This window comes from Canis aureus, chromosome 18 (assembly GCF_053574225.1).
Source record: "Canis aureus isolate CA01 chromosome 18, VMU_Caureus_v.1.0, whole genome shotgun sequence".
Lineage (NCBI taxonomy): Eukaryota > Metazoa > Chordata > Mammalia > Carnivora > Canidae > Canis > Canis aureus.
Genome location: NC_135628.1, coordinates 22,878,818 through 22,904,539, shown reverse-complemented (window position 1 = coordinate 22,904,539; position 25,722 = coordinate 22,878,818). Strand labels below are relative to the sequence as shown.

General features: G+C 35.5%; 1 protein-coding gene across 7 annotated transcripts in view; it reads left to right on the top strand.

Annotated features, from left to right (window-relative positions):
- PALS2 (protein associated with LIN7 2, MAGUK p55 family member) overlaps window positions 1-25,722 on the top strand; it is a 110,145-nt gene that overhangs the window by 25,444 nt on the left and 58,979 nt on the right. For 4 of the 7 annotated variants that reach the window (XM_077856495.1, XM_077856498.1, XM_077856497.1 and 1 more), the window contains exon 2: window positions 21,235-21,353. In XM_077856495.1, the coding sequence (XP_077712621.1) occupies window positions 21,237-21,353 (117 nt within the window). In that variant the 5' untranslated portion in view covers window positions 21,235-21,236. Of the gene's footprint in view, window positions 1-21,231; window positions 21,354-25,722 lie in introns of all 7 variants that reach the window. The other 3 variants (XM_077856496.1, XM_077856493.1, XM_077856499.1) reach the window with 1 other exon arrangement.

Genomic DNA, 25,722 nt, shown 5'->3' with positions numbered 1-25,722 from the left:
AGGTGAAGAGAAGTAAATCTGAGGCGATATATAGGAAGATAAACTGTTGGGGGAAGAACCCCCCTCATCCCCCCCCCAGAAAAAAGCCAGCTACTGGAAAGTGATATAGCAGTGGAGCACAAAATCAGAACTTTTAGAAGTCTGCTCTGGTGAGGGTCCCTGCCTGAAAGGTGCTCAGGCAGTGAAGTGGAGGCGGGATCCTGGGTAAGACAGTATGGTCTCAGGATCCTTGGGGTCATAGGAAGATCCAGGATGCCTGAGTACCCAGAGTTCCTGGGCATTGGAACAGGGATACTGACTGCAAAGCCCAAGAGTGTGCTCTCAGTTTGGGGTTACCATAAACCACAAACCAAAGCATAGTTGGTGGCCCAACAAATTTTAGAACTGGCAAGACCCTCCTTTCATCCCCTGGGAGGAGTGGCATAGGAGCACGCTATAGGAGTCTGCAGGATTTGCCAACATATAGTATAACACCCAGTGCTCATCCCATCAAAGTGCCCTCCTCAGTGCCTGTCACCCAGTCACCCTGTATCCCCAACCACCTCCCCTTCCACAACCTTTTGTTTCCCAGAATTAGGAGTCTCTCATGGTTTGTCTCCCTCTCTAATTTTTCCCACTTAGTTCCCCTCCTTTCCCTTATAATCCCTTCCATTATTTCTTATATTCCATGTATGAGTGAAACCATGTGCTGATTGTCCTTCTCTGATTGACTTATTTCACTCAGCATAATATCCTCCAGTTCCATCCACGTCAAAGCAAATGGTGGGTATTCGTCTTTTCTGATGGCTAATATTCCATTGTATATATAGACCACATCTTTTTTTTATCCATTCATCGGTCGAAGGACATCATGGCCCCTTCCACAGTTTGGCTATTGTGGACATTGCTGCTATGAATGTTGGGATGTAGGTGTCCCGACATTTTACTACATCGGTATCTTTGGGGTAAATATCCAATAGTGCAATTGCTGTCTCATAGGGTAGCTCTATTATTAACTTCTTGAGGAACCTCCATACTGTTTTCCAGAGTGGTTGTACCAGTTTGCATTCCCACCAACAGTGCTAAAGGCTTCCCCTTTCTCCACATCCTCTCCAACATTTGTTTTTTCCTGTCTTGTTAATGTTCACCATTCTCACTGGTGTGAGGTGGTATCTCATTGTGGTTTCGATTTGTATTACCCTGCTGGCAAGTGATATGGAGGATTTTTTTCATGTGCTTGTTGGCCATGTGTATGTCTTTGGAGAAATGTCTGTTCATATCTTCTGCCCATTTCATGATTGGATTGTTTGTTTCTTGGGTGTTGAGTTTGATAAATTCTTTATAGATTTTGAATCCTAGCCCTTTATCTGATATGTCATTTGCAAATACCTTCTGCCATTCTGTAGGTTGTCTTTTGGTTTTGTTGACTGTTTCTTTTGTGTGCAGAAGCTTTTTGTCTTGATTAAGTCCCAATAGTCAATTTTTGCTTTTGTTTTCCTTGTCTTCATAGATGTATCTTGCAAGAGGTTGCTGTGACCAAGTTCAAAAAGGTTGTTGCCTCTGTTCTTCTCAAGGATTTTGATGGATTCTTGCCTTAAATTTAGATATGTCAACCGTTTTGAGTTTATCTTTGTGTATGGTGTAAGAGAATGGTCAGTTTCATTCTTCACGTGGCTGTCCAATTTTCCCAACACCATTTGTTGAAGAAACTGTCCTTTTTCCAGTGGATATTCTTTCCTGCTTTGTCAAATATTAGTTGACCATAGAGTTGAGTACCCATTTCTGGGTTTTCTGTTCCATTGATCTATACGTCTGTTTTTGTGCCTCTCTTTCCTTTTTCAATCAATTTCTTATTTTTCAACTCTTTTTTAAAAAAATCTTTTTCATTTTTAGCAGTTACATTCTGTCCTTTCATTGTATTTAATTTATTTTTGTATTTATATAAGTTTTTCTTTCTTTACAATTTTGGGAACAGTTTCTTCCCACAGACCAAAATACACCCAGGATTTAGTCTATGGCTCTGTTCTCTTCACCTGTTTGATCATATTCACTTTATTCTTTTTTTTTGTTTTTTTTCATCTTTTTTACATTTTCATCTTTACAGTTACATTCTATCCTATCAATGTGTTTAATTTTATTTTTGTATATGCATGTTTTTCTTTCTTTACAACTTTGAGATGTAGTTTCTTCTAACAAACTGACCAAAATACACTCCGGAAATAGTGTATTGCTCGGTACTATTCACCTGTTTATATTCCTTTTTTATTTCTTATTTTTCATTTTTACGGTTACATTCTATCCTTTCATTGTATTTAATTTTTTATGCACATATAAGTTTTTCTTTTGTTACAATTTTGGGATCTAGTTTTCTAATAAATGGACCAAAATACACATAGGACCCAGTGTATTGTTCTGTTCTGTTTGCCTATCTGAGTATATTTTCTGTATTTTTCAGTTTCAAGTTTTTTCTGATTTGTTTAATGTATATTTCTTTGGGGTTCTTGTTGCCATTTTAGTATTTTGTTCTCTCATCTTTTCTTCTCGGGGCAAAATGACAAGATGCAAAAAGTCTCCTGAAAAATGAGAACAAGAGTGCCAGTGACCTAACCAGTATGGACATAAGTGAGATGTCGGAACTAGAGTTCAGAATCATGCTTATAAAAATATTAGCTGGGCTTAAGAAAAGCATAGAAGACACTAGAGAATCCTTTCCTGGAGAAATAAAAACTAAAATCAAGTTGAAATCAAAAAGGCTATTAAAGAGATGCAGTAAAAAATGGAGGCTCAACTGCTATGATGAGGCCGAATAAGGAGTAACATAGAGGACAAAATGATGGAGAACACAGAAGCTGAGAAAAAAAGAGATGAACTACTGGATCGTGAGAGGAGAATTTTAGAGATAAGTGATACCATAAACCGAAAACAGTATTAGAATAATTGGGATCCCAGAAAAAGAAGAAAGAAGGAGGGGAAGGAGGTATATTAGACAAATTGTAGCTGAGAACTTCCCTAATCTGGGGAAGGAAGCAGGCATCCAACTCCAGGAGACACAGAACCCCCCCCCCCCCAAAATCAATAAAAATAGGTCAACACCCAGACATATAATAGTGAGACTTGCAAATCTCAGAGACAAAGAGAAAATCCTAAAAGCAGCTCAGGACGAGAGGTCCATAACCTACAAGGGTAGAAACATTAGACTGGTAGCAGACCTGTCTAGAGACCTGGCAGGCCAGAATGGACTGGCAAGATATAATCGGGGTGCTAAATGAGAAAAATATGCAGCCAAGAATACTTTATCCAGCAAGGCTGTCATTCAGAATAGGAGGAGAGATAAAAAGCTTCCAAGACAAACAGAAAATAAAAGAATTTGTGATCACCAAACCAGCCCTACAAGAAATAAAAGGTATCCCTTAAGTGGAGAGCCCAAAAAGTAACATAGTCCAGAAAGGAACAGAGACAATATATAGCAACAGTTACTTGACAGGTAATAGAATGGCACTAAATTAATATCTTTCAGTAGTTACACTGAATGTAAATGGGATAAATGCCCCAATCAAAAGACTTGTACTATCAATACCACTTGATCACTTTTGTTTAAATTAGCAGGTGTAGGTGGCTGATTATATTAGCAGAAAAGTCTAAGAGAGATTTTATAAAAGGGGTCCTTAAAGAACAATAATAAGAAATTCTTCCTAAGTCATTTAGTATTAATACAAAAGATTGTTTTACCATTTCACAATTTTGAGAGTAATATAGGCGAATAAGAGAAGTCCTCTGACCTGATAAATATTTATCAAGAATCAATATATATATATATATAACTTAATTCTTAGTAATCTCAAACCAAATACCCAGGAGCTACATGTGGGAACTTCAATGTGTGTGTGACTAAAAGTGAAATGTAAGTTGTTTTCATTTACACACCATCCTGTCTTGAAGGCTCCTCTTTGAAATCTATAAAGGTTGTGATTAGAGTAAAAATGTTTGGGGAAAAAATAATGTGATTTGTAAGATGAAAATTTAAAGAATTAAGAGTAATTGTTAATGAGTTTTATTTACTGTAATTCTTAATTATAGGCATTAAAGAAGCCTTGTTACTTAAAAGGTGCCTGTGAAACTTATTAAAAGGCATTAGTTAGTGTGACATAGACTGCAATGGCTTACTAGGAAAAAAATCCATGATAAAAAGTACAAACTAATACATAAGGCATAGGATATTTAAGGGATGAAGTTTTCTCTATAAGAAGATTATTTTTAGCAGATTCATGACTTGAGGAATGAGGCTAAGCATTTTTGCATAAAAAAATCTTATAGATAATAGTAGTTAATTTTATTAGGTAAAGTGGTTTTCTTTAATCCCTATGGGTCTGTATTAAAAGCTCTAGGAACCCTATGATAATGACTTTTCCAAATATACAATTAATTCTAGCTGAAAAAAACCCATTTAAGTTATTGTTTTGTTACACAGATATATGTAAGTATATTAATTTTGTAACAATTACCAGATAGAGTCAGGAGCTTTTTAACTAACCCTTCTTTCAATCTCTGCTCCTTCCCTAGGGGTGATACCTGTTACACTTTGTTTTATGTTTTGGAGAGCATTTTCATGTTAGTACAAGTAAAACCATGTTCTTTTACTGTTGCAGATCATTCATAGGATGAATATTTAGTGACTCCCCTTCTAAGGAACATTAAAGTTTGTTTCTTTTTTCTTCCTTCTTTTCTTCACAATGAGCATCTTAAAAAATTGCCTCTTTAGAGGCAGTATTACCAATTACGATCTTTTCAATTGATAATTTGTGATAATGAAGGTTTTGTATACTTAAAACCTTGAAAATCTTTTATAAAAAACATTATTTGAATTCTGGTAGTAGGGGCAGGAAGAGACTGGCAATTCTCCTTTGCAAAAAGTAAATATAAAACGACACAATCATGAAAAACAGCCATTTAGGGGTACTGGAAATTGACCAAAGGCAGTTAAAGAATTGATCTTGCACAGCTCTTAGGTGAGAACAGTGTAAGTTGGGTGGCCTTCATGCCTGGGCTCTTCCCAGTACTCCCCTGTCCCCTCAATTGGTGAGAACTAAAGCTTTCCCAGGTTGGGACAGAAAGAAAAGTAGTAGCTTTGCTGAAAGAATAGAGAAGTGTTGTGATTCAGGGAATGGGAGAGTGAGAATGGACATAAAAACCTATGACTTTGCTGGTAAAAAGTGGTAGATTTGGTTAGAAATAGAGAAGACCTGCTGCCTTTCTAGCTCAAGGTTGTAGACCTGGGTTTGGGGTGAGCATTGGACCAGTAGAAATTTCAAAGAGAAATCCTAGAAACAAGAGAGCCAGAGAAGTACTGAGATAAGCTCTCCACACAGCTCTGGTTGCCTGGGAAACTACCTATGTGGAGAGGAGACCTCAGGGAGCCTGGCAAAAAGTTCAAAGCAAGGGAGATGAGGGAACTCGCTGTAAGTTTGAATCCATTCCCCATTCTATACACAAATCAAATGGCAGATGGTGGAAATCTTAGACTTGAGATGTTTGAGCATAACCTATGCCCAAGTCATTGGCTAACTATTAAGCTATACAGACATAGACACAACCCTTAGAAAACCAGTCTAAAATATAAAAATAAGAATTAAAAAACTGAACATGTATGTCCTAACTGCAAACCATGGGAGAGGGGGGGCAGATTCTGTAGTTTAAATCCAGATGAATTACTAAAAAAGACCCAATGATGCTGAAAAATAAAATGAATGTTACTATATTAAAGATTCAGTTTTCAAGCAGAAACTACTGGACTTGGAAAAAGAAGGAAAGGGAAGAAGAAAAAGAAAAGCCAGGAAATGATGACCCGTAATCAGGAAAAACAGTCAATGGAAATGGACTCTGAACTTGATGTTGGATTTAACAAAAACTTCAAATTGGTTGTTTTAAACAGAAAATTAAAGGGCAGTATGTTAATAATACTCAACAAATAAAGAATCCCAACAGAGAAACAAAGAAGAACAAAATAGGTATTTATATTTGAAAAGTACAGTAGTTAGAATTAAAAAATTTATTGAACAAGCTCAACAGCAGATTTGAGGTGGCAGAGAAAATATGAAAATAAATTTTAAAATATTCAATCCAAAGCAGAGAGAGAAAGAAGGTATTAAGTAAATAGAACCTCAGAGACCTTAGGGACAATGTCCAGCATTTCAACATACATGTAATACAAGTTCCACACAGGAAGGAGAAAAGGGGACAGAAAAAATATTTGAAGAAGTAATGGCACCAAACCAACCCAAATTTGGTGGAAAATATAACTTACTAAGGGTTCCAGTAAGGAGGAGTAAATGTACTACCCCATCTCTCATAGTGAATGCAGCTGTAAAAATTGGCGTGAATAAAGGAGTGGCTATTTGTGGACTAAAAAGTCAATAGTAGCAGGCAGGTTAGAGAAGACAACCAGAAACTTAAATACTGCTGAATCAATGGTGAGTTTACTTTTTTCCTCCTTGGTATCTCCTACCAACTATCCCCAAACCCAAAGGTTGGCATCAGAATGAACAGAGAGAACTTCAGAAACCTACTTCTGGTTTAAAGAACAGGATACTCATTAGAGTGCAGAAATCTCTCTTCTTTTTCTTATTCTGAGTTCTCTCGCATCCCAACTCCCAGGAAATCCTTTGGCAACAGTGTTGAAGCATCTGTAACAGCCAGGAGGACACTAACTCCCAACGGAGGGTACATTCCTCTTCCATTGAAGGATTTTGGTTGTAGGAAATCTGTGGCAGAGCGGGTTAAACAGAGCCAATGATTTCTGGCCAGAGCATTGTAAAGAGCATCCTAGAGAAATAGAAGTACCCGACAAATGTATAGAAAGGGAGTAAGTCTGGAAAGAGATTCCTTAAAGTTGTTTGTGCACTCCTGGACTTGCCCTTAAGCTGTGTGTATGTGGATCTGACCCTAAAGAGTATGCCATACAGATCTTGAGTACTGAAATGCTGATAGACCACCACCTAAATCCCAGACTGGCTAGTAGGTGGTGCATATGTGGGACAGATCCAAATAACATTGTGAAAGTTTTCAAGCATTTAGTAGTTTCTGATGAAGTTAAGTGTATACTTATGTCAACCAGCAGTCTCACTCCTAGGAATATACTGGAGAGAAATGAAAACTTAAATTCACAAACCAAGGGTGCAAATAATCATGGAAGACTAAACTGAAATGGCAGCAGTACCTCAGAAAGTCAGAATTTGAGGCCTACACTCAACTGAATTAATTGCTTCCTACCACAAAAATATTAGCACTCTCCATAGATTTCAACAGGACAGTCTCAAAATACAATATTAAAAATGTGAAGCATACATTCCAAGAATACTTATCACCTGGAGAACTAGGAAAATGTCAACTCCACATAGGCAAAGATAGACAAAACACTGAGATACACAGATGTGGGAATAATCTGAGAAAGATTTTAAAAAGCTATTATAAATGCACCACAACAGGTAAGGGTGAGCTTTTGAAATGAATGAAATAAAGAATGTCTCAGTAAAGATATACAAAAAGAAAAACCAAATTGAAAATTTGAACTGAAAAATACAGTAACAAAAACCTCATTGGACAAGTACAGTAGCAGAATGGAGGTGACAAAGAATCCATGAACTTAGAGATCAATAGAAATTTATTCAAACTGAACAACAGAGAGAAAAAAAAAACATTGAATAAAATAATTTGCAGAGCTTCAGGGACCTATGGGATAATACCAGAAGGTCTGGCATTTTGATTCATCAGACACTCAGCAAAAAAAGAAGAAAGAATACAATGCAGAAAAAAATATTTGAGTTGTTTCTGAAAACTTCCCAAATTTGGTAAAAGGCATAAACCTGTAGAGTCAGGAGATTCAGCAAACCTCAAACAGGATAAACCAAATGAAATCCATTTCTAGTCACATTATAATTAAACTACTGAAAATAAGACAAAAAAAACTGAAAGCAAAAACCCCTAATAGAGTAATGGAGGAGAGGAACTCTTTAAATGAATTTGGATTTCTCATCAGAGACCATAAAGGCTAGAAGGAAGTAAAAACAGTTTTAAGCATTGTGGTGGGGAAGGGAGATACCAGTCCAGAATTCTTTATTTAGTAAAAATATTCCCCAGATTCTACCTTTTTCTGGTTTTTGTTTTTGGAGAGGACTTCTTTCTTAACGCATTGCTCATAAGAGGAAATTGCGTCTAGCAACAAGGTTGGATGGAGCTAGAGTATTACACTAAGCGAGGTAAGTCAGTGAGCAAAAGACAAATACCATAGTATCTCACTTATTGGAATTGAAGAAACAAACGAACATGGTGGGGAGGGAAGGCAAACCAAGAAACAGACTCTTACCTAGAGAACAAACTCTGGTTACTAGTGGGGAGCCAGGGGATGGGTTGAAATAGGTGATAGGAATTAACGAGGGCACTTGTGATGAGCACTGGGTGTTGTATAGAAGTGATGAATCACTAAGTTCTACACCAGAAACCAATGTTACACTGCATATTAACTAGCTGGAATTTAAATAGGAACTTGGAGAAAAAAAAATTGTTTCCAAGTAAGTTTCTAAGAAATTGTTTCTAAGCCAGAAAGGTATCCTAGCCGCTTTTGTAAGACACTTTTCTTTTTGTAAGACACAATTTATAATAGGAATATTGACAAGTCCATTACAAATGATAGTTCATTTTCCTTTCTGAATTAAAACTTATCAGAAGATAACAAAATGCAAAGTAGTTGGTTAAAATGATAAAATTAGGAAAAAGCCCTCAACTATTTTAATTTTTTTAAAGACTCTTCAAGGTAGGAAAAATTATATTGCTGTTATTGAGATTTGTTTTTCATTGATACTTTGAATAATTAGCAACAGTCACAATGAGAGATGAGATTGAGTTGCGGAATATTAGCTAAAACAGAATATTTAGCATTTACATGTTTTTAGCAGGTGGGTCATTTAATTTTGTTGTATAACTATGAGTTGTATCAATGCTATTTATATTTTACAGATAAGGAAATAAATGTGTAGTTAGATTTTTTTGTGATGGCATGTTGGAAAAAAGTGAGAGCAAAATTCAGAATTTAATTTTGTTTATGGCCACTCCTTTTGCTGCATGTGTTCTCAGCATTTACATTGATATCTTTATGAGGCAATTCATTATAACAAATAATGAAATGAAGACCTCTTGATGGAAATGTGATTGACAGAACCTGTTTAAAGAACAGTTTCATGTATCTTCTGATGTAGCAATTCTATTTTTAGTATTTACTCATTTATGGTACCTACGTTGTGTGTAAATATAGATATATAAATACTAATTTGAACACTAATTATAACTGCAAAAAATGGAAGTACCTGCGTATCTTTCAGAAGAGGACAGACTAAATAAATTTTGATGCATCCATATAGGGAACTACTAGATATATTGAAAAGAATGAACTCCATCTGGAAAGATCACTAAGATATTAATTAATAAAACAATCACATTCATATAGATAGAAAATGATATATTTAAATACAGCATATATTTTGTCTGGAAGGCTAGAAAGGAAATCTCTTTGCAGGAGGAGATTATTTTTTGTGTTTATTAAATATTTCAATGTAGTTAAACTTTCTTTTGTGTGCCTAGCTGGCTCATTTAGTAGAGCATGCTACTCTTGATCTTGGGATCATGAGTTCGAGTCTCACATTGAAGGTAGAATTTAGTTAAAACAAATTAAAAACTGGAAATATAGTTAAACTTTCTTTTACCATGTATGTATATACACACATTTTTGTATGTATATATGTGTGAATGTGTAATGGCTTTTAAAAAATACCGTAATTTTTTTAAAACTTTTTTTTCATCAAAACTTTTGACATTTTTACTCCATTATCCTTTGGTATTCAATATTACCAGTAATAAATGTCGTGGAATCTTGATTATTCCTTTTACATAACATTTCTTTCTGGAAATGTCCACTTACCCCCCTTTTAATCCTTGACATTTTCGAATTTCACTTAGATGTGTCCAGATTTGGGTCTTTTTCATTCAGTCTGCTCTATACTTGGAAAGCAATTCATTCAGAAGTTTTGTATGTCATTTAAACTCAGGGACATTTTCTTCTATTACTTGACAGCTATTTCCTCTTCATCCTTGTCTCTGATCTTATGAAACTCCTGATAGATACTATTGGACTTGCTTGTGTTTTTTTTTTCCTGTGTTTTCCATGTTTTCATCTTTGTTCTACATTTAGGAGTTCACCTTGACTTGATTTTCTGGATTTGCAGTTTTGGCCTCATCAGTCTTACCATTTAGTCTACTGTTTTATTTTTCTAAATTTGATAATATATTTTTAAAAAGATTTCTTATTTATCTGAGAGACAGAGAAGGGGGAGGAGCAGAGGGAGAGAGGAACAAGCAGACCCTGTGCTGATCATGAAGCCTGACATGGGGCTCAGTCATAAATATATGATTGATTGATTAATCAAATATATGGTTGGTTGATTAATTCAGAGTATGTACCTAATGAGGATTTCCTTTCTAGTATATAGGCTGACCCCTGGCTCTGCCCCGACTCTCTATGAAATAAGAAGGCTTGAGTAGGGGCTAAGAGGTAAGCCTGTCCTCAGACAGACTTCTCCTCTGGATTTATAGGCATAGAGCAGGTGAGCAAGCCAAATTGAGAAAGAAGAATTTATCCTGGAGATACAACATATTAGTGCAAGCCTTTCTGTTGGAAGAACAGAAGGGGAGAAGATTATCATCCATAGAAATGTTAGGAAATGTGGTAGTGGGAATTTTCGGTTCTCATAATAACTTTAGAGCACTATAGATTTGGAGAACAGTTCTGGACCAAAAGGAATTTTTGTTCCCCAAATGCTAATAGTATCCTGTTTGAGAAACACTGTATATTAGTGTACTGTCTCCTGTATAGTAGCCTTTCCTCCATCCCTTCTCCTTTAATTTTTGACATGAAGAACCAGATTTACTTTGGCCTCTACACTCCTAACATCTGTGTTGGGAACCCTTCCCATGCAGATTGCCCACTACTGTCTTTGCAAAGAAAGGCATACTCTTGTATATATGGGTTTCTGTATTTGCTCTGTATGGCTGCCCCTCCACTGTACCTGCACCTTTGTTGACTCCAAGCTTAGATTTTTGTCTATGAATACTTTGGGAATTACTACTTTGTATTTTGTTTTAAATCATTAAATATTGATCATATATTCCAGATTTTGAGTAGGATCAACTCACTTTGGTCATTTCCACTAGAATGCTTCCTCTGGTATCTACCTGGTTTCCCATCTTATCCTGTGACCACCATCAAAGAGTTAACATTTTATTGCTTTCCTGTACTCTCTCAATGTTAATAATGCACTAGGAGGTATTGTTGTAGGAGTTTTCCATGTATTATTTAGCAGCAACAACCTTGTGAGATATTATTGTCATTCTCCATTTAACAGGTGAAAGAAGCTGACTTGGGGATGTTAGGTCACTTAGCTTTTTAGGACTTGTTAAGTGGTAAATCCAGGCTCTTAACCACTAAGCTTATCACCTGACTATAGTCCCTTCGTAGTGTTCTTATCATCTGGTTTTATACACATTTACAGATTTTGGTCTACTAGTTTGAGTTTTTGACGAGTATGTCTCTAGTCTCTTCAATTGTGTAACATAACATCATGCCTCACCTGTAAGCCCTCAGCTAATGTGGATTAAATTAGCTGAGCACATTCAGTTTTCTTTGATTTAGCATAACTATAACTAAATTAGAATTTCAATATATTAGCTTGAGAGCTAAGGTATTGACAATATAAGGAAAACAAGCTTATTAGAGAGAGAGAGAGAGCACAAGCAGGGAGAGCTGCAGGCAAGAGGGAGAAGCATACTGCCTGCTGAGCAGGGAACTCAAATGTAGGGCTCTATCCCAGGACCCTGGGATCATGATCTGAGCCAAAGGCAGGTGCTTAACCAACTGAACCACTCAGGTGCCCCAGTTGTGTCATAATTTAAATTTTAAAGGAACTTGATCCAAATTTCAGTAGATTTTTTATTTCTTGGAAATACATTTTTAAGAAGAATTTTGCTGCTTTGTTGCAATTATCTAAGAAATAGTCCAAATGACTTTAAAATTATGCTTAAATCTTTCTAAAAGCACATAGAAAGAGATTTCATTTTTCATTTAAAGAATTCTATAAATTATCCAGCATGGTTCTAGTGAAATAACAGAAATAAATTTTAACATGTTATGAAAATTTGACTTATATTTTCGATGAGAAATCTAGTTTGTTGAGTCAAATAGGAATGAATATACCACCAAATGTGGTCACCAAGGATTTTTTATATTAAAATAGGCTCTAGGCCTAATTTATTAAGAATAGCTCATTTAATTAGTTATAGTTCTAAAACTGGGTAGAAATCCTTACATAAAATAATTCTAAAGAGCATTTGGAACAATATAGGTAGGTAAATGCCATTTATTTTATTATATTTGCCTTATATGCTGAATTATAGTATAGAAAGTTAGAAACATATTTATATATAAGGAGAATTACTGAAAAAGCCATTTTAATAGACTAAGCGTTGAAACTACTTCTATCTTTATATCTTTATGACTTATATAATTCGTGGAAAGTTGATAGCTTTAAGATTAAGGCTTTATAAACTACACCACATTTTGCCAATTCCAAGTATTGTGCAGATGTTTTGTTGATAAATAATATATAATTTAAAACTGTTCTTGATTTTAATGAGAAAAATGTTACATTTTTGTGACTAAAACTGTATTATGAAGAACCTAGGATGTGTACCAGATTGTGGGCTGGTTTCTGGGAATATAGGTTTCGACAAGACAAATATAATTTCTGTGCTTGTCAAACTTAGAGTTTAGAAATTATACATTAAATAAATACCAAAATAATTATAGGTCTATCGGAGTCACAATGTATAGAATATCATGAAAATATATATTAGGAGAATTTGTCCTAATCAGGGCAACCAGGGACATAGAAATTCTGTTCCTGAAGGATGAGTATGAATTAGGGACACAAAGTGGTTGCGCATATCTGGTGGTAAGTGGAGGGGGAGCTTTGCATCAGGACAGGGATTAGATTGTTATAACTAAAGCTATAAAGAGTGGTGTATATTGAATCTAGCAATGTTCTAAGATGGCTTATGCGCCATAAAAATCTACATTTCGGTTACTCACACACATGTACACGAGGCTATTGTGGTAGTCTGGCATAGAAATGATAGCTAAGACTCATCAGTGAGTGATGGAATGAAATTGTTGGATTCCGCAAATTAGGAGGCAGAATCTACCTTTGCTATAAATTACTTTTCCTACTGTTCCAAATATTTTTGCGATTTTTTTGCCCATTTTTTTCCTGTTTATTTTTGTGGGGCTTTACTTTCATTAATACTTTGCTACTCTTTTAATAGAGGCTCTGAAGGGAAAAAATATAAACTCAGGTAGTCATTCACCATATTTAACTGAACCCTCCTGACACAGATTTGAAATGTCACTTTTAACATATATTAACATGGTTAGCTTTAACCTCTTTCAAGATTTGTCTGTTGCCATGCCATGACTGCATGATTTTAATTTATACTGTTTATACTGTTTTTATCCTAGATAACACAGGTACCTCATTTATATTTGTGCTTTTTTTTTTTCTAAAATTATTGGCTAGTTTTACCCATTTTCTCTTTCAGATAAATTTCAGAATAGCTTTTACAAAAACTCCTGTTGGGATTTCTATTAGGATTTACTCAATTTTTTTAAAGAATAACTTAGAGAGAATTGAGATTTTTATAGTATTGACTCTTCCTATCCCAGAACATAGTCTCTTCATTTATTTATTTTAAATATTCTTTATTTTTTTTCTTATATCTATCTGGATGAACATTTTTATTTTAGCATTATTTCTTACTCGTAGATCTTGTTGATGTTTTCTAATTGATTATAGCTATTATTTAGAAAATTTTCTTTTTTTGTTTATTGCGCCTATATCTAGTCCCTTAGCCAACTTTAACTAACTTTAAACTAACTTAAATTTTTCAGCTGATTCCATGAGACTTTTCCAAGTAGCTAGTTATATCTTTGGCTTAATATATTATTAATTAATTAATTAATATATTTTTAACATTCATCTTTTTTTTAGAGTTTGATCAAAACTTTCAGTATAGAGGCACTTGGTAGCTTAGTCTGTTAAGCATACAACTTGGTTTCTGCTCAGGTCATAATCTCAGGGTCATGAGATTGAGCACTACTACATCAGGCTCTGCACTCAGTGGGGTATCTGATGGAGATTCTCTCTCTCCCTCCTTCCCTCTACCTCTCCCCCCACCATAAATAAATAAATCTCTATAAAAAAAAGCTTTCAATGTAGTTTTGAAAAGTAGCGATCTTAGTGGGTGTTCTGGTCATGTCTCTGACTTTAATGGTAAAGCTTTTGCCATTTCTTTATTAAGTATGATGTTTCATATAGATTCTGGTATAAAATGACTTTCTTCTGTTACTATGGTATGACTTTTCCATTAGGATTCAGTTTTGAATTTTATTTAATATAGTGTGTTCAAAGCATTGAGATGATAGGATTTTTTTCTTATAATAAACTACATTATATATTTTTTAATGTCAAATCATTTTTTACATAACTAGGATAAACTCGGCCATTTTTTTATTTTTTATTTTTTGGCCACTGTTATTTTTTAAAACCTGGTTACATTCAGTTTGCTTATATATTGTTTAAGATATTTGCCTATTTGCTCATAAGTGAGTTTAACATATAATTTCCTTTATTGAGTTTTGAAATCTGCATAAAAGTTGGAATACTTTAAATCTTTTCTGTTTTTTTTTTTTTTTTTTTTAACGCAAAGTAGCTCTTCTTGAAGTTTTGATGGAATTTCTTTTTTCTCCCAAGATTTTATTCTAGTATTCTCTACACCCAAATGGGCCTCTAACTTATAACCCAAGATCAACAGTTGCATGCTCTACTGACTGAGCTAGCCAGGAGCCCCTGGTAGAATTCTTAAGTCTTTCCTGGCCTACTGTCTTTTTAAGAAGGTAGATCTTTGAAAACGTTTTTAGTTTCTTCTTTTATGATCTGTTTCTATCTTCTAAACCTCAGTAGTTGACATTTTCCTAGAAACTCTCTACTTGACTAGATTTTAAAAATAGTTTATTACATTCTTTTATGACTGCAGTTATTTTCTCGTTGCATCTCTGTTACTTGTGTCTTTTCTTAATCAGACTAGCCAAGCATTTATGTATTTTTATTGGTCTTTTGAAGACCCAGCTTATTGATCAAATTATTTTTTTATATTTTTTATTCATTTTTGCTTTCCCTTTTATTCCTTCTTTCTTTTTATGGATATCCTATCACCTTGTGAATTTTGGACTTTTGTGATCCACAGCAGTTTTATATTTTTCTTCTCATTGAGGAAATTTACTAGTGGCAGAATTTTTCAGTTTGATCTTCCTGCACACTATAATTTCATCTTTTTTCTTTCTTTTTCTTTCCTTCCCCCTACCCAGTAATTCTGTTTCATTGGCAGTTAATGCTTCTGTTTGTTAAATTTGGTGAGTCATATTTATGTTACTTGTTTTCATAAGTGTTCAGTGATTCCTTATTCAATCTGTAAATGAACAATCTAGATTAAGTATATTTTTCTCTCACATAAGAATACCATTTATATATGTCATTTAGCTTCTGAATAAAGGGCCTATCCTATAATCATTATGGAGGAGGAGTAGAATTTGCAGGAAACTCACCTTCTGAGTTTTGGAATTTTCTTTTCTTCCTGGAAACCTCTGAGTAAGTGGGAACGTTTTGCTTCTCTGGCACTACAGAGAGCTTCCTATTTTATATATTAAGCTTTTACATACACTAGAGTTGATAGGTTTAGTTTATGTTATAAATGTTATAGGGTTAATTCTCATTACTCTTATAATTTTCTCATTTGTTTTTTCATATGCTTTTGGGATTACTTTATTAAAAAGGACAATTGCATTTTTTAAGTGGTTCATGTTATTAGGTAACTAATTTATAAAGTCAAACCAGTGGATTGATATACAGGGAACCATTCCTTCATACTGCCCCAAAGCATCCCAATACATGAAGGAGAGACCAATTATGCCCTGTTGGTCTGAACACTGTTCATTTTGTTCATGACACAGTATGGAATGAAAGTGTCAGAGCAGATTCCTGCATCCCAGAGAAGTTGTGTTAGTATTTTTACATCCTAGTGTAACTGGAGCATGTACACCTACTACCTCACCAATTTTCCCACCAGTTCCTGTCTGCCTTTCCTACTAATCCACTCTGAGATGCCCCAACCTCAGATGGTTCCCATTCACCCAACTGAAAAGGAGAAGATATGGAAGAAACCAAGTCTCCTTATTCCAACTCTTCCCCTTTAGGATTAAATAGCATGGAACAGGGCAGGTAAAATATCAAAACCAAGAAGAAAAAGTAAGGAATTTTAAGGAAGCTTTGACAGGTATGTTAAGAATAACATCTGAATTCAACTCCAGAAAAAAAATGCTGTCAGGGAAAACACAGTCTTAGGGAATGTTCTGAAACTGCCCACAAGAAAGGACTAGGGAGTGATCCTTTAGGCATTGAGCTCTAGAAGCTTCTGACTCAGTGAGGCTTTGGCTGGACCAATCTCGATCTGCCCAGCAAGTATACTGTAATCTGTCTGGCTCAGCCCAGCAAGAGTTCTTCAGTTCAGCTCCATTGTAGAGTATTTCTATTTGTTACGGTGTCTTTAAAACTCTTCAAGGAGGTGCTTGAAATGTTTACTCTCCTAACTGGTGGGGAAGTAACTGATGGTTGTTGGGGAAACTAGGAAATTGGGTTAGGTCTCCAGCTGCTGACTACTTTTGTTGCTGAGAGCTCCCACTTTATGCCTTGGCCATGGTAGCCAGCTTGGTCGGGGTCTCCTGATAGAACAAGTACTCTAGCCACAGACCTCTGTCCCATAGTGGGCCATCTCAGCCATAGAATATAGTAAAGGCTTTGAGTACTTCTTGAGAGAAGTATTAGTGATTCAAAGATCTAGCAGTGGGGTGGAAGTTCTTCCCCATAAAACAATGAGGATGCCATCCTTAGCTTGAAATGGGATCTCAGAGGCATGGACAACGGCCAGAGCTTTCATCCTGGACAGTTGTAACAATTCTGATTTCCCTGGCTTTCCAGATGTAGCAACCTTGTATCATCCATCATATTCAGGGAGCTGGGTTCAAGCTGGATATCCTAAAGCTTGAACAGTATAATCTCCCCTCCTTGAAGTCTTTGGGGACATGAGGTCTCCTTCAAGATTTCCTTGTAAAGCACACGATTTGCTTTTTCCTAAAACTAAGCAGCAGAACAAATATCAGGTTCCTGTAGACATTCACCAGCACAATGTTGCCCCTGGACAACCAGTTACTGCCGTATGCTGTGACTTCCCAACCTGTGTAGAACTGTGTTGGTTTTCCCTGCTCCCTGCCTCATCAGCCCAGGTTTCCTGGAGCCCCCTGGCCATTTTCTTATGGGGAAAGAACAAGTCAGACCTGGCCTGAAAACATGTGGATGGGTCTATTGCATTTTGATCAGAATCCCATTAAATGTACCAATTGGTTTGGGAATGCTTGGCAACCTAATAATATTGATCCCTTTTCCAGAACATGGGATATTTGGCAGATTTATCAGTGTTTAATTAAATTTCATATAATTGGGGCACCTGGGTGACTCAGTCAGTGGTTGAGTGTTTGCCTTTGGCTCAGGTCAAAGTGCTCCTGGTGTCCTGGGATCCAGTCCCACATCAGGCTCACCTCAGGGAAGCCTGCTTCTCCCTCTGCCTATGTCTCTGCCTCGCTCTGTCTCTCATGAATAAATAAAATCTTTTTTAAAAATTCATATAATCAAGAATCAGTAGCAACCTATGGAGATCTTTAAAATAACCAAGGGTATATTTTACCACCTCCACCACTTTTCCTCTGACTTAATTAAGCACCGATATAAAAATTTAAGTACCTCAAGAACCAATACAGAAGGTACATCTTAGAAAGATTTTCAGTATAACAATTTGGTGATATTAAGATATTGTTGTTTGTTAGGTGTGCTAATAGTATTTTGGTTACATTGTTTTAAAAGAGCCCTGATCTTTTAGACATATATACTGAGATGTCTTTTCTGGGATTTGCTTCAAAGTTATATAGGATAGAAAGTATATAGGGGTATGAAACAAGGTTTGCCATGAGTTAGTAGTTGTTAGAGCTGATAATTATTTAGTTCATTGTATTATTTTGTCTCCTTTTACAAATGTTTGGAGTTTATCATAATAAAAGTTAAAAATAAATATAGACTGTCAAAGAAAAAAGACATCATGAGAAGTAGAGCTAAATATAGCTATAAGATAAAACTACTTCTAAAGATTATTGATTCTCTTGTTCTCTACGCACTGAAAGGTACACATTGAGCCTCAAACAAAATTATGAAATAGACTATGTATTTTTTATTTCCTAGGTCTCCTTTCTTCATTTTAGCCCAGTGTAGATTTTCCTTCACCTTGTTCTAGGTGCACATTTTTCTCCTGTTTACATCTTTGAGAATTGTCATTCACAGAGTGAATAGGAGACCTAGAGATGAGCCTGTTCAGATTAAAGTACAAAAGAACACTTTGGGAGGGATTTAAGGAGTAGAAGTCAGGGAATAGGTCTGATAAAGTGTTGAAAAAATATTTGAGCACTTGGAAAAAATTACTGACAGAAATGATATGTAGGATTCCCATTTGTTGACTTTATTAAAAATTGCTAGTCTGGGGATAGGGGAAGATAAAAGCTTAACCCTCTAGTACTCTAACAGAAAATAAAGTCTAAAATGGGTAAATGAAAAAGAAGCAATATTAGCATATTATCCAGAAATACAGTTGTGATTAAATGAAACTATAATAAATTCAGAAAAAAAAGAAAAAAAAAGAAGAAAAGAAAAAAAAAGAGAGAAAAATAAATAAATAAATTCAGAGTGGTGTAAGTTGGGAGAAAGGAGGACAGTAGGGACCAGAGAACTGCAGTATTTCATTATAGCCAATAAGTACAATCTGATTTTTAAAAGTTTATATTTTATTTTAATAAAAATAAAAAATATTAAAACCTGCAATTTTATTTAACTTATTCCAAGAGGAATAAGAGGAGACAAAACTAATAAAATTAATCTGAATAATATTAAGACTATGATATTGAGTGAAGTAGGAGTCTAGCTTCACTCTCCTACATACGTGAATTCTGTTGTCACAGTACCATTTGTTGAAAAGACTGTATTTCCTCTGTTGAATTATCTTGCCACCCTTGTTGAGAGTCATTTGACCTTAAAGATACAGATTTATTTCTGGACTTTAAGTTGTGTTTTTTGTTTTTTTAAGATTTATTTATTTGCGGGGGGGAGGGTAAGAGGAGAGAATCTTCAAGCAGACTCCCTACTGAGTGTGGAGCCCGATCACATGACCATGAGATCATGACCTGAGCAGAAACCAGGAGTCAGATGTTTAACCAGCTGAGCCACCATGTACGCCTGGACTCTTACGTTTTATCTCTCTATGCTATCATCACACAGTGTTGATTACTGTAGCTATTTAGTCAGTTTTGAAATGAAGTGTGAGTCTTCTAACTTTGTTCCTTTTGAAGATTGTTTGCCTATTTTTATTCCACTGCATTTTTTCATATGAATTTTAGAATCAACTTCTCAAGTTCTGGAGGAAAAAAAACAAAAACAAAAACAGGGAAGAGCCAGTAGAGATTTTGATAGAGATTGCATTAAGTCTGTAGATCAATTTGGGGAGTGTTGGCATCTTAAATTAACAATATTAAGTCTTCCAATCCATGAATGTAGGATATCTTTCTATTTATTTTAGTCTTCAGTAATTCTTTCAGTGATGCTTTATGTTTCAGTGTACAGGTCTTACACTTCCTTTGTTGCATTTATCCCAAATTTTTTTACTGTTTTTGATGCTGTTGTAAAAGGTATGTTTTCATAATTTCATTCTCGGGTTATTCATCGATAATATTTAGGAATGTTTTTGATTTTTGTATTTTCACCTTGTATCCTGCAACCTTTCTGAACTCATTTATTCTAATAATTTTTTTTGGCATATTCCCTAGGATTTTCTATATACAAGGTTATGTTATCTGCAAAACAAGATAATTTTACTTACTCCTTTCCAGTGCCTTTTATTTCTTGCCTAACTGCCTTGTTAGGCAAGAATCTCCACTACAATGTTGAGTGTGAGTGGCAAGATTAGAGATATTGCTTTGTTCCTGATCTTATGGGAAGGTATCCAGTCTTTTACCATTAAATATGATATTACTTACAGATTCTTCATAGATACCTTTCCTCTAGTTCAGGAAATTTCCCTTCTAAGTTTGTTGAATGTTTTTATCATGAACAGGATTTGGATTTTGTCAAATGCTTTTTCTGTGCCCATTGAGATATCATGTAGTTTTATTTTATGTTCTGTTAATACAGTGTATTATACTGATTGATTTTCACTTGTTGAAGCATTCTTGCATTCCTGAGATAAGTTGTACTTGGTCCTTGTGTACAATCCTTTTTATATGTGGCTAGATTCAGTTTGTCAGTATTTCATTAAAAGATTTTTGCATCTGTGTTTATAAAGGATATTGACTGTAATTATCTGGTGATACTATTTTTTTGTGGATTTAGTATCAGGATCTCATAAAATAATTGGGAAGTATTCCCTCCTCTTTTTTTTTTTTTTTTTGGAAGAGTTTGTGAAGTACTGGTTTTTTTTTTTTTTTTTTTTTTTTTTTTTTTTTTTTTTTTTTTGTGAAGTACTGGTTTTAGTTCCTCTTTAAAGTTTGGTAGAATTTACCAGTGAAACCATCTGGTTCTGGGCTTGTGGGAAGTTTGTTGATTACTAATTCAATCTCTTTATTTTCTTATAGGTTTATTAAAATTTTGTATTTCTTCTTGAGTAATGTTTTAAACTAAAAAATATATAAAGCAAGTGTAAAGTGGTAAGTATGTTAAGGTACTCTGATAAAGCCTAAATTGTGTATAAAAACATGTCCTCCCAATTCAGGGGAATTCAGTGTGAAACTTAATACCATTTTTAACAATTCACGTTTTTAAAACATGACTTTTCAAAAGTGTTGTTAATGTCTTTATTTGAATTATTTTAAATCTATCAAATATTTTATAATTCTATTTCATAATGGCTTCGAATTTAAGGGTTTGGTTTCTTTTTTTGTTGTTTTTATCTCAGCAGCAATGCAGCAAGTGTTGGATAACCTTACGGAGCTCCCTTCATCTACAGGAGCAGAAGAAATAGACCTAATTTTCCTCAAGGGGATTATGGAGAATCCTATTGTAAAATCACTTGCTAAGGTATAGTGGTTTATTCATAAGCTTACTAAATAATTTTTAAGATTGTCTTTACAGACATTACTATTTCAGAACTTGATACGCTTTTGGCTTAGTTAGCAAATAATAACGCTTATCACATAATGAAATCTTTATGCACACAAAAATTAAACCGCTTTTGCCTTCCCTGTGCTAACTTAAAGTACAAGATAAAATAACTTTTAGTTTTAGCCTAACACATTTAAAATTTTAGGAGAAATTATAACCAGTCATATTATAACAGGACTTAAAAAAAAACCTAGTACTGTCTCCATTTCAGCAAAAGCAAGATACTGATTTTCTGTTACGTTAGACTGTACCTGTTTTTCATTTCAGTTCTTGATTTCCTATATCTAGTACTTTTTGAAAACTTGTTTTCTTTTGGATAACCTTGATATTTTAAGTCTATTTTTATAGTCTATTATGAGTCTCCTTAACTCCTCTGCAAATAGACTTTTACAGGTATTGTTGGTCCAGTTTATTTCACTTACAATGTTTCTTGTATTAATTTTTATAAACACCACTAAAGCTTGGTGTATTAACTACTTCACCACCCTGTTCTCCCATTCTTCAGCATTCCTTCAAATGATTCTTGCTTTCAGAAACCTGTATCACGTGCCCTCTATGACCTCTCCTTCATGTCATCATCTTGTCTTTACATTTGCTTTTTGCACTCGCAGCATGTTGATTTCACCCTCTCTGGTAATTGTTATTTTTTATAAAGATTTTATTTATTCATTTGAGAGCATGGGGGTGGTGCAGAGCAAAGAGAGGGAGAGAGCGTCTCCAACACACTCCCCATCATGCACAGAACCCAATGCAGGCTCCATCCCGTGACCCCAAGATTATGACCCAAGCCTAAATCAAGTCAGAGGCTTAACCAACTGTGCCACTCAGGCAAGCCCAAGAATTGTTTTTTAATCACAGTCTATTACTTTTTTTCTTTTAACTTTGAAACATCACACCTTTTACAATATCTCCCATTTGTTAAAGTCAATGATACAAATTCATTTTATTCACAAACTTAGTCATTTCTAAGATCACATGATATAAAAACTTTGGGTCCTAAGTAGAACTCTAATCTACTTGTGTATCACCCAACTGGAATTTTTATTTTAGTTACTTTTTTAAAAATATTTATTTTTGAGAGAGAGAGTGCATAAGCATGAGCCAGGGGAGAGGTGGGGAGAGGGAAAGAGAATCCTCAAGCAGAGTTCCCACTGAGCATGGAGCCTGACACAGGGCTCCATCCAGGAGCCCGAAATCATGACCTGAGCTGAATCCAAGAGTCAGCTGCTTAACTGACTGAACCACCCAGGTGCTCCAGCTTTAGTCATTTTTTTTGAAAAAGATTGTATTAATTTATTTATGAGAGATGCAGAGGGAGAGGCAGAGAAATAGACAGAAGGAAAAGCAGACTCCCTGCAGGGACCTGATGTGAGACTCGATCCCAGAGCCCCAGGATCACAACCTGAGCCAAAGGCAGATGCTCAACCACTGAGCCACCCAGGCATCCCTAGTTTTAGTCACTTTTGATTTCAGTTTTGCCAAAGTTTATTAGATAGTCCTCTATCTTAATAGTAATAGGATATGGTTTACTTTCAAATTCAAGCTTCTTGTCATAAATAACAATTACTATACTGTATCAAGATAAATTACCTCAGGGTCTATTGAAATATGTAGAGGCTATTTAAGCCTGTATTAACTAGTTTAGGGCTCAGCACAAAGTCTGCTTGGATTCTCTCTCCTTTTCCTTCTGTCCCTCCTGTTCATGCTCTTTTTCTTTCTCAAATATATAAATATTTTTGAAAAATTAAGAACAGAATCAACTAACAGTATCCAGCATTCAAGCAGTTTCTCAATTAATAGAAACAATGACAGTTTAGTATTCCTACAATGAAAGAAAAGAAATCCCAGGAGGAAGGGAAGACTTCTACTTCCAAGAAAGAGATATTTAGTCACAGCTGGCCAACATTCCCTGTACAAGAAATAAAAAATGGTTGTTACTGAGGAAACAGGAGTATGTTGCTAGACAGGAACATGTGACTAGTAATCATGAGAAAAATAACAAACATGAACACGGGATGGAGTGGGGGTGACAGAGCAGAGGGAGAGGGAGAGAGTCTCAAGCAGATTCCTAGTTCCCCTGTCATGGGGCTCCATCCCTTAACCCTGAGATCATAACCTGAGCCAAAACCAAGAGTCAGACACTAGCCAACTTAGCCACCCAGGCATCCCTCCACATCATCTTTTTAAAAACATTTTTCTTTTGAAATATAGTTGACACACAACATTACATTAGTTTCAGCTATACAACATAATGATTTGACAAGTCTATACATTGTGCTGTGCTCACCACTAGTGCAGCTACCATCTGTGATCATATAACACTATTACAGTACTACTGACTGTCTTCTCATGCTGTACCTTTTGTCCAAGTGGCTTATCCATAACTGGAAGTCTGTATCTCGTACTCCCTTTCAACTGTTTTGCCCATCCTTCCACCTACTTCACCTCTAGCAATCATCAGTTTGTTCTCTGTATTTGTGGGTCTGTTTCTGTTTTTTGTTTATTTATTTTGTTTTTTAGATTCCACATGGAAGTGAAATCATAGTATTTTTCTTTTTTTTTTTAATTTATTTTTTATTGGTGTTCAATTTACTAACATACAGAATAACCCCCAGTGCCCGTCACCCATTCACTCCCACCCCCCGCCCTTCTCCCCTTCCACCACCCCTAGTTCGTTTCCCAGAGTTAGGAGTCTTTACGTTCTGTCTCCCTTTCTGATATTTCCCACACATTTCTTCTCCCTTCCCTTATATTCCCTTTCACTATTATTTATATTCCCCAAATGAATGAGAACATATAATGTTTGTCCTTCTCCGACTGACTTACTTCACTCAGCATAATACCCTCCAGTTCCATCCACGTTGAAGCAAATGGTGGGTATTTGTCATTTCTAATAGCTGAGTAATATTCCATTGTATACATAAACCACATCTTCTTTATCCATTCATCTTTCGTTGGACACCGAGGCTCCTTCCACAGTTTGGCTATCGCTGCTATAAACATCGGGGTGCAGGTGTCCCGGCGTTTCATTGCATTTGTATCTTTGGGGTAAATCCCCAACAGTGCAATTGCTGGGTCGTAGGGCAGGTATATTTTTAACTGTTTGAGGAACCTCCACACAGTTTTCCAGAGTGGCTGCACCAGTTCACATTCCCACCAACAGTGTAAGAGGGTTCCCTTTTCTCCGCATCCTCTCCAACATTTGTTGTTTCCTGCCTTGTTAATTTTCCCCATTCTCACTGGTGTGAGGTGGTATCTCATTGTGGTTTTGATTTGTATTTCCCTGATGGCAAGTGATGCATGTGCATGTTGGCCATGTCTATGTCTTCCTCTGTGAGATTTCTGTTCATGTCTTTTGCCCATTTCATGATTGGATTGTTTGTTTGTTTGGTGTTGACATAGTATTTTTCTTTGTCTGACTTATTCCACTTAGCATAATACACTATAGGGGCATCCATGTTTTGCAAATGGCAAGATCTCATTTTTTATGGCTGAGTGATATTCTATTTTGTATTTATATATATGTGTATATACACATATATATATTTACATACACAACACACACACACACCCCACACACATCTTCCTTATTGATTCATCTATAGATGACATTTGGACTGCTTCCAAATCTTGGCTATTGTAAATAATGCTGGAATAAACATAGAGGTGCATATATCTTTTTGAATTAGCATGTTTGTTTTCTTTACATATACCCAATAGTGGGATTACTAGATTATATGGTATTTCTGTTAATTTTCTGAGAGACCTCCATACAGTTTTCCATAATGGCTGCATCAGTTTGCATTCTCACCAGCACTGCACAAGGGTTCCTCTTTATCCACATCCTTGCTAACACTTATTTCTTGTCTTTTTTGCTTCTAGCCATTTTGATAAGTGTAAGATGATCTCATTCTGGTTTTAATTTGTATTTTCCTGATGATTAGCAGAGCATCTTTTCATGTGTCTGCTGGCATCTGTATGTCTTCATTGGGAAAATGTCTATTCAGGTCTTCTCCCCGTTTTTTTTTTAAATTTTTATTTATTTATGATAGTCACACAGAGAGAGAGAGAGAGAGAGAGAGAGGCAGAGACATAGGCAGAGGGAGAAGCAGGCTCCATGCACCGGGAGCCCGACGTGGGATTCGATCCTGGGTCTCCAGGATCGCGCCCTGGGCCAAAGGCAGGCGCTAAACCGCTGCGCCACCCAGGGATCCCTCTTCTGCCCATTTTTATATCAGATTATTATTATTATTCTTTTTTGGTGTTGACTTGTTAGAGTTCTTTA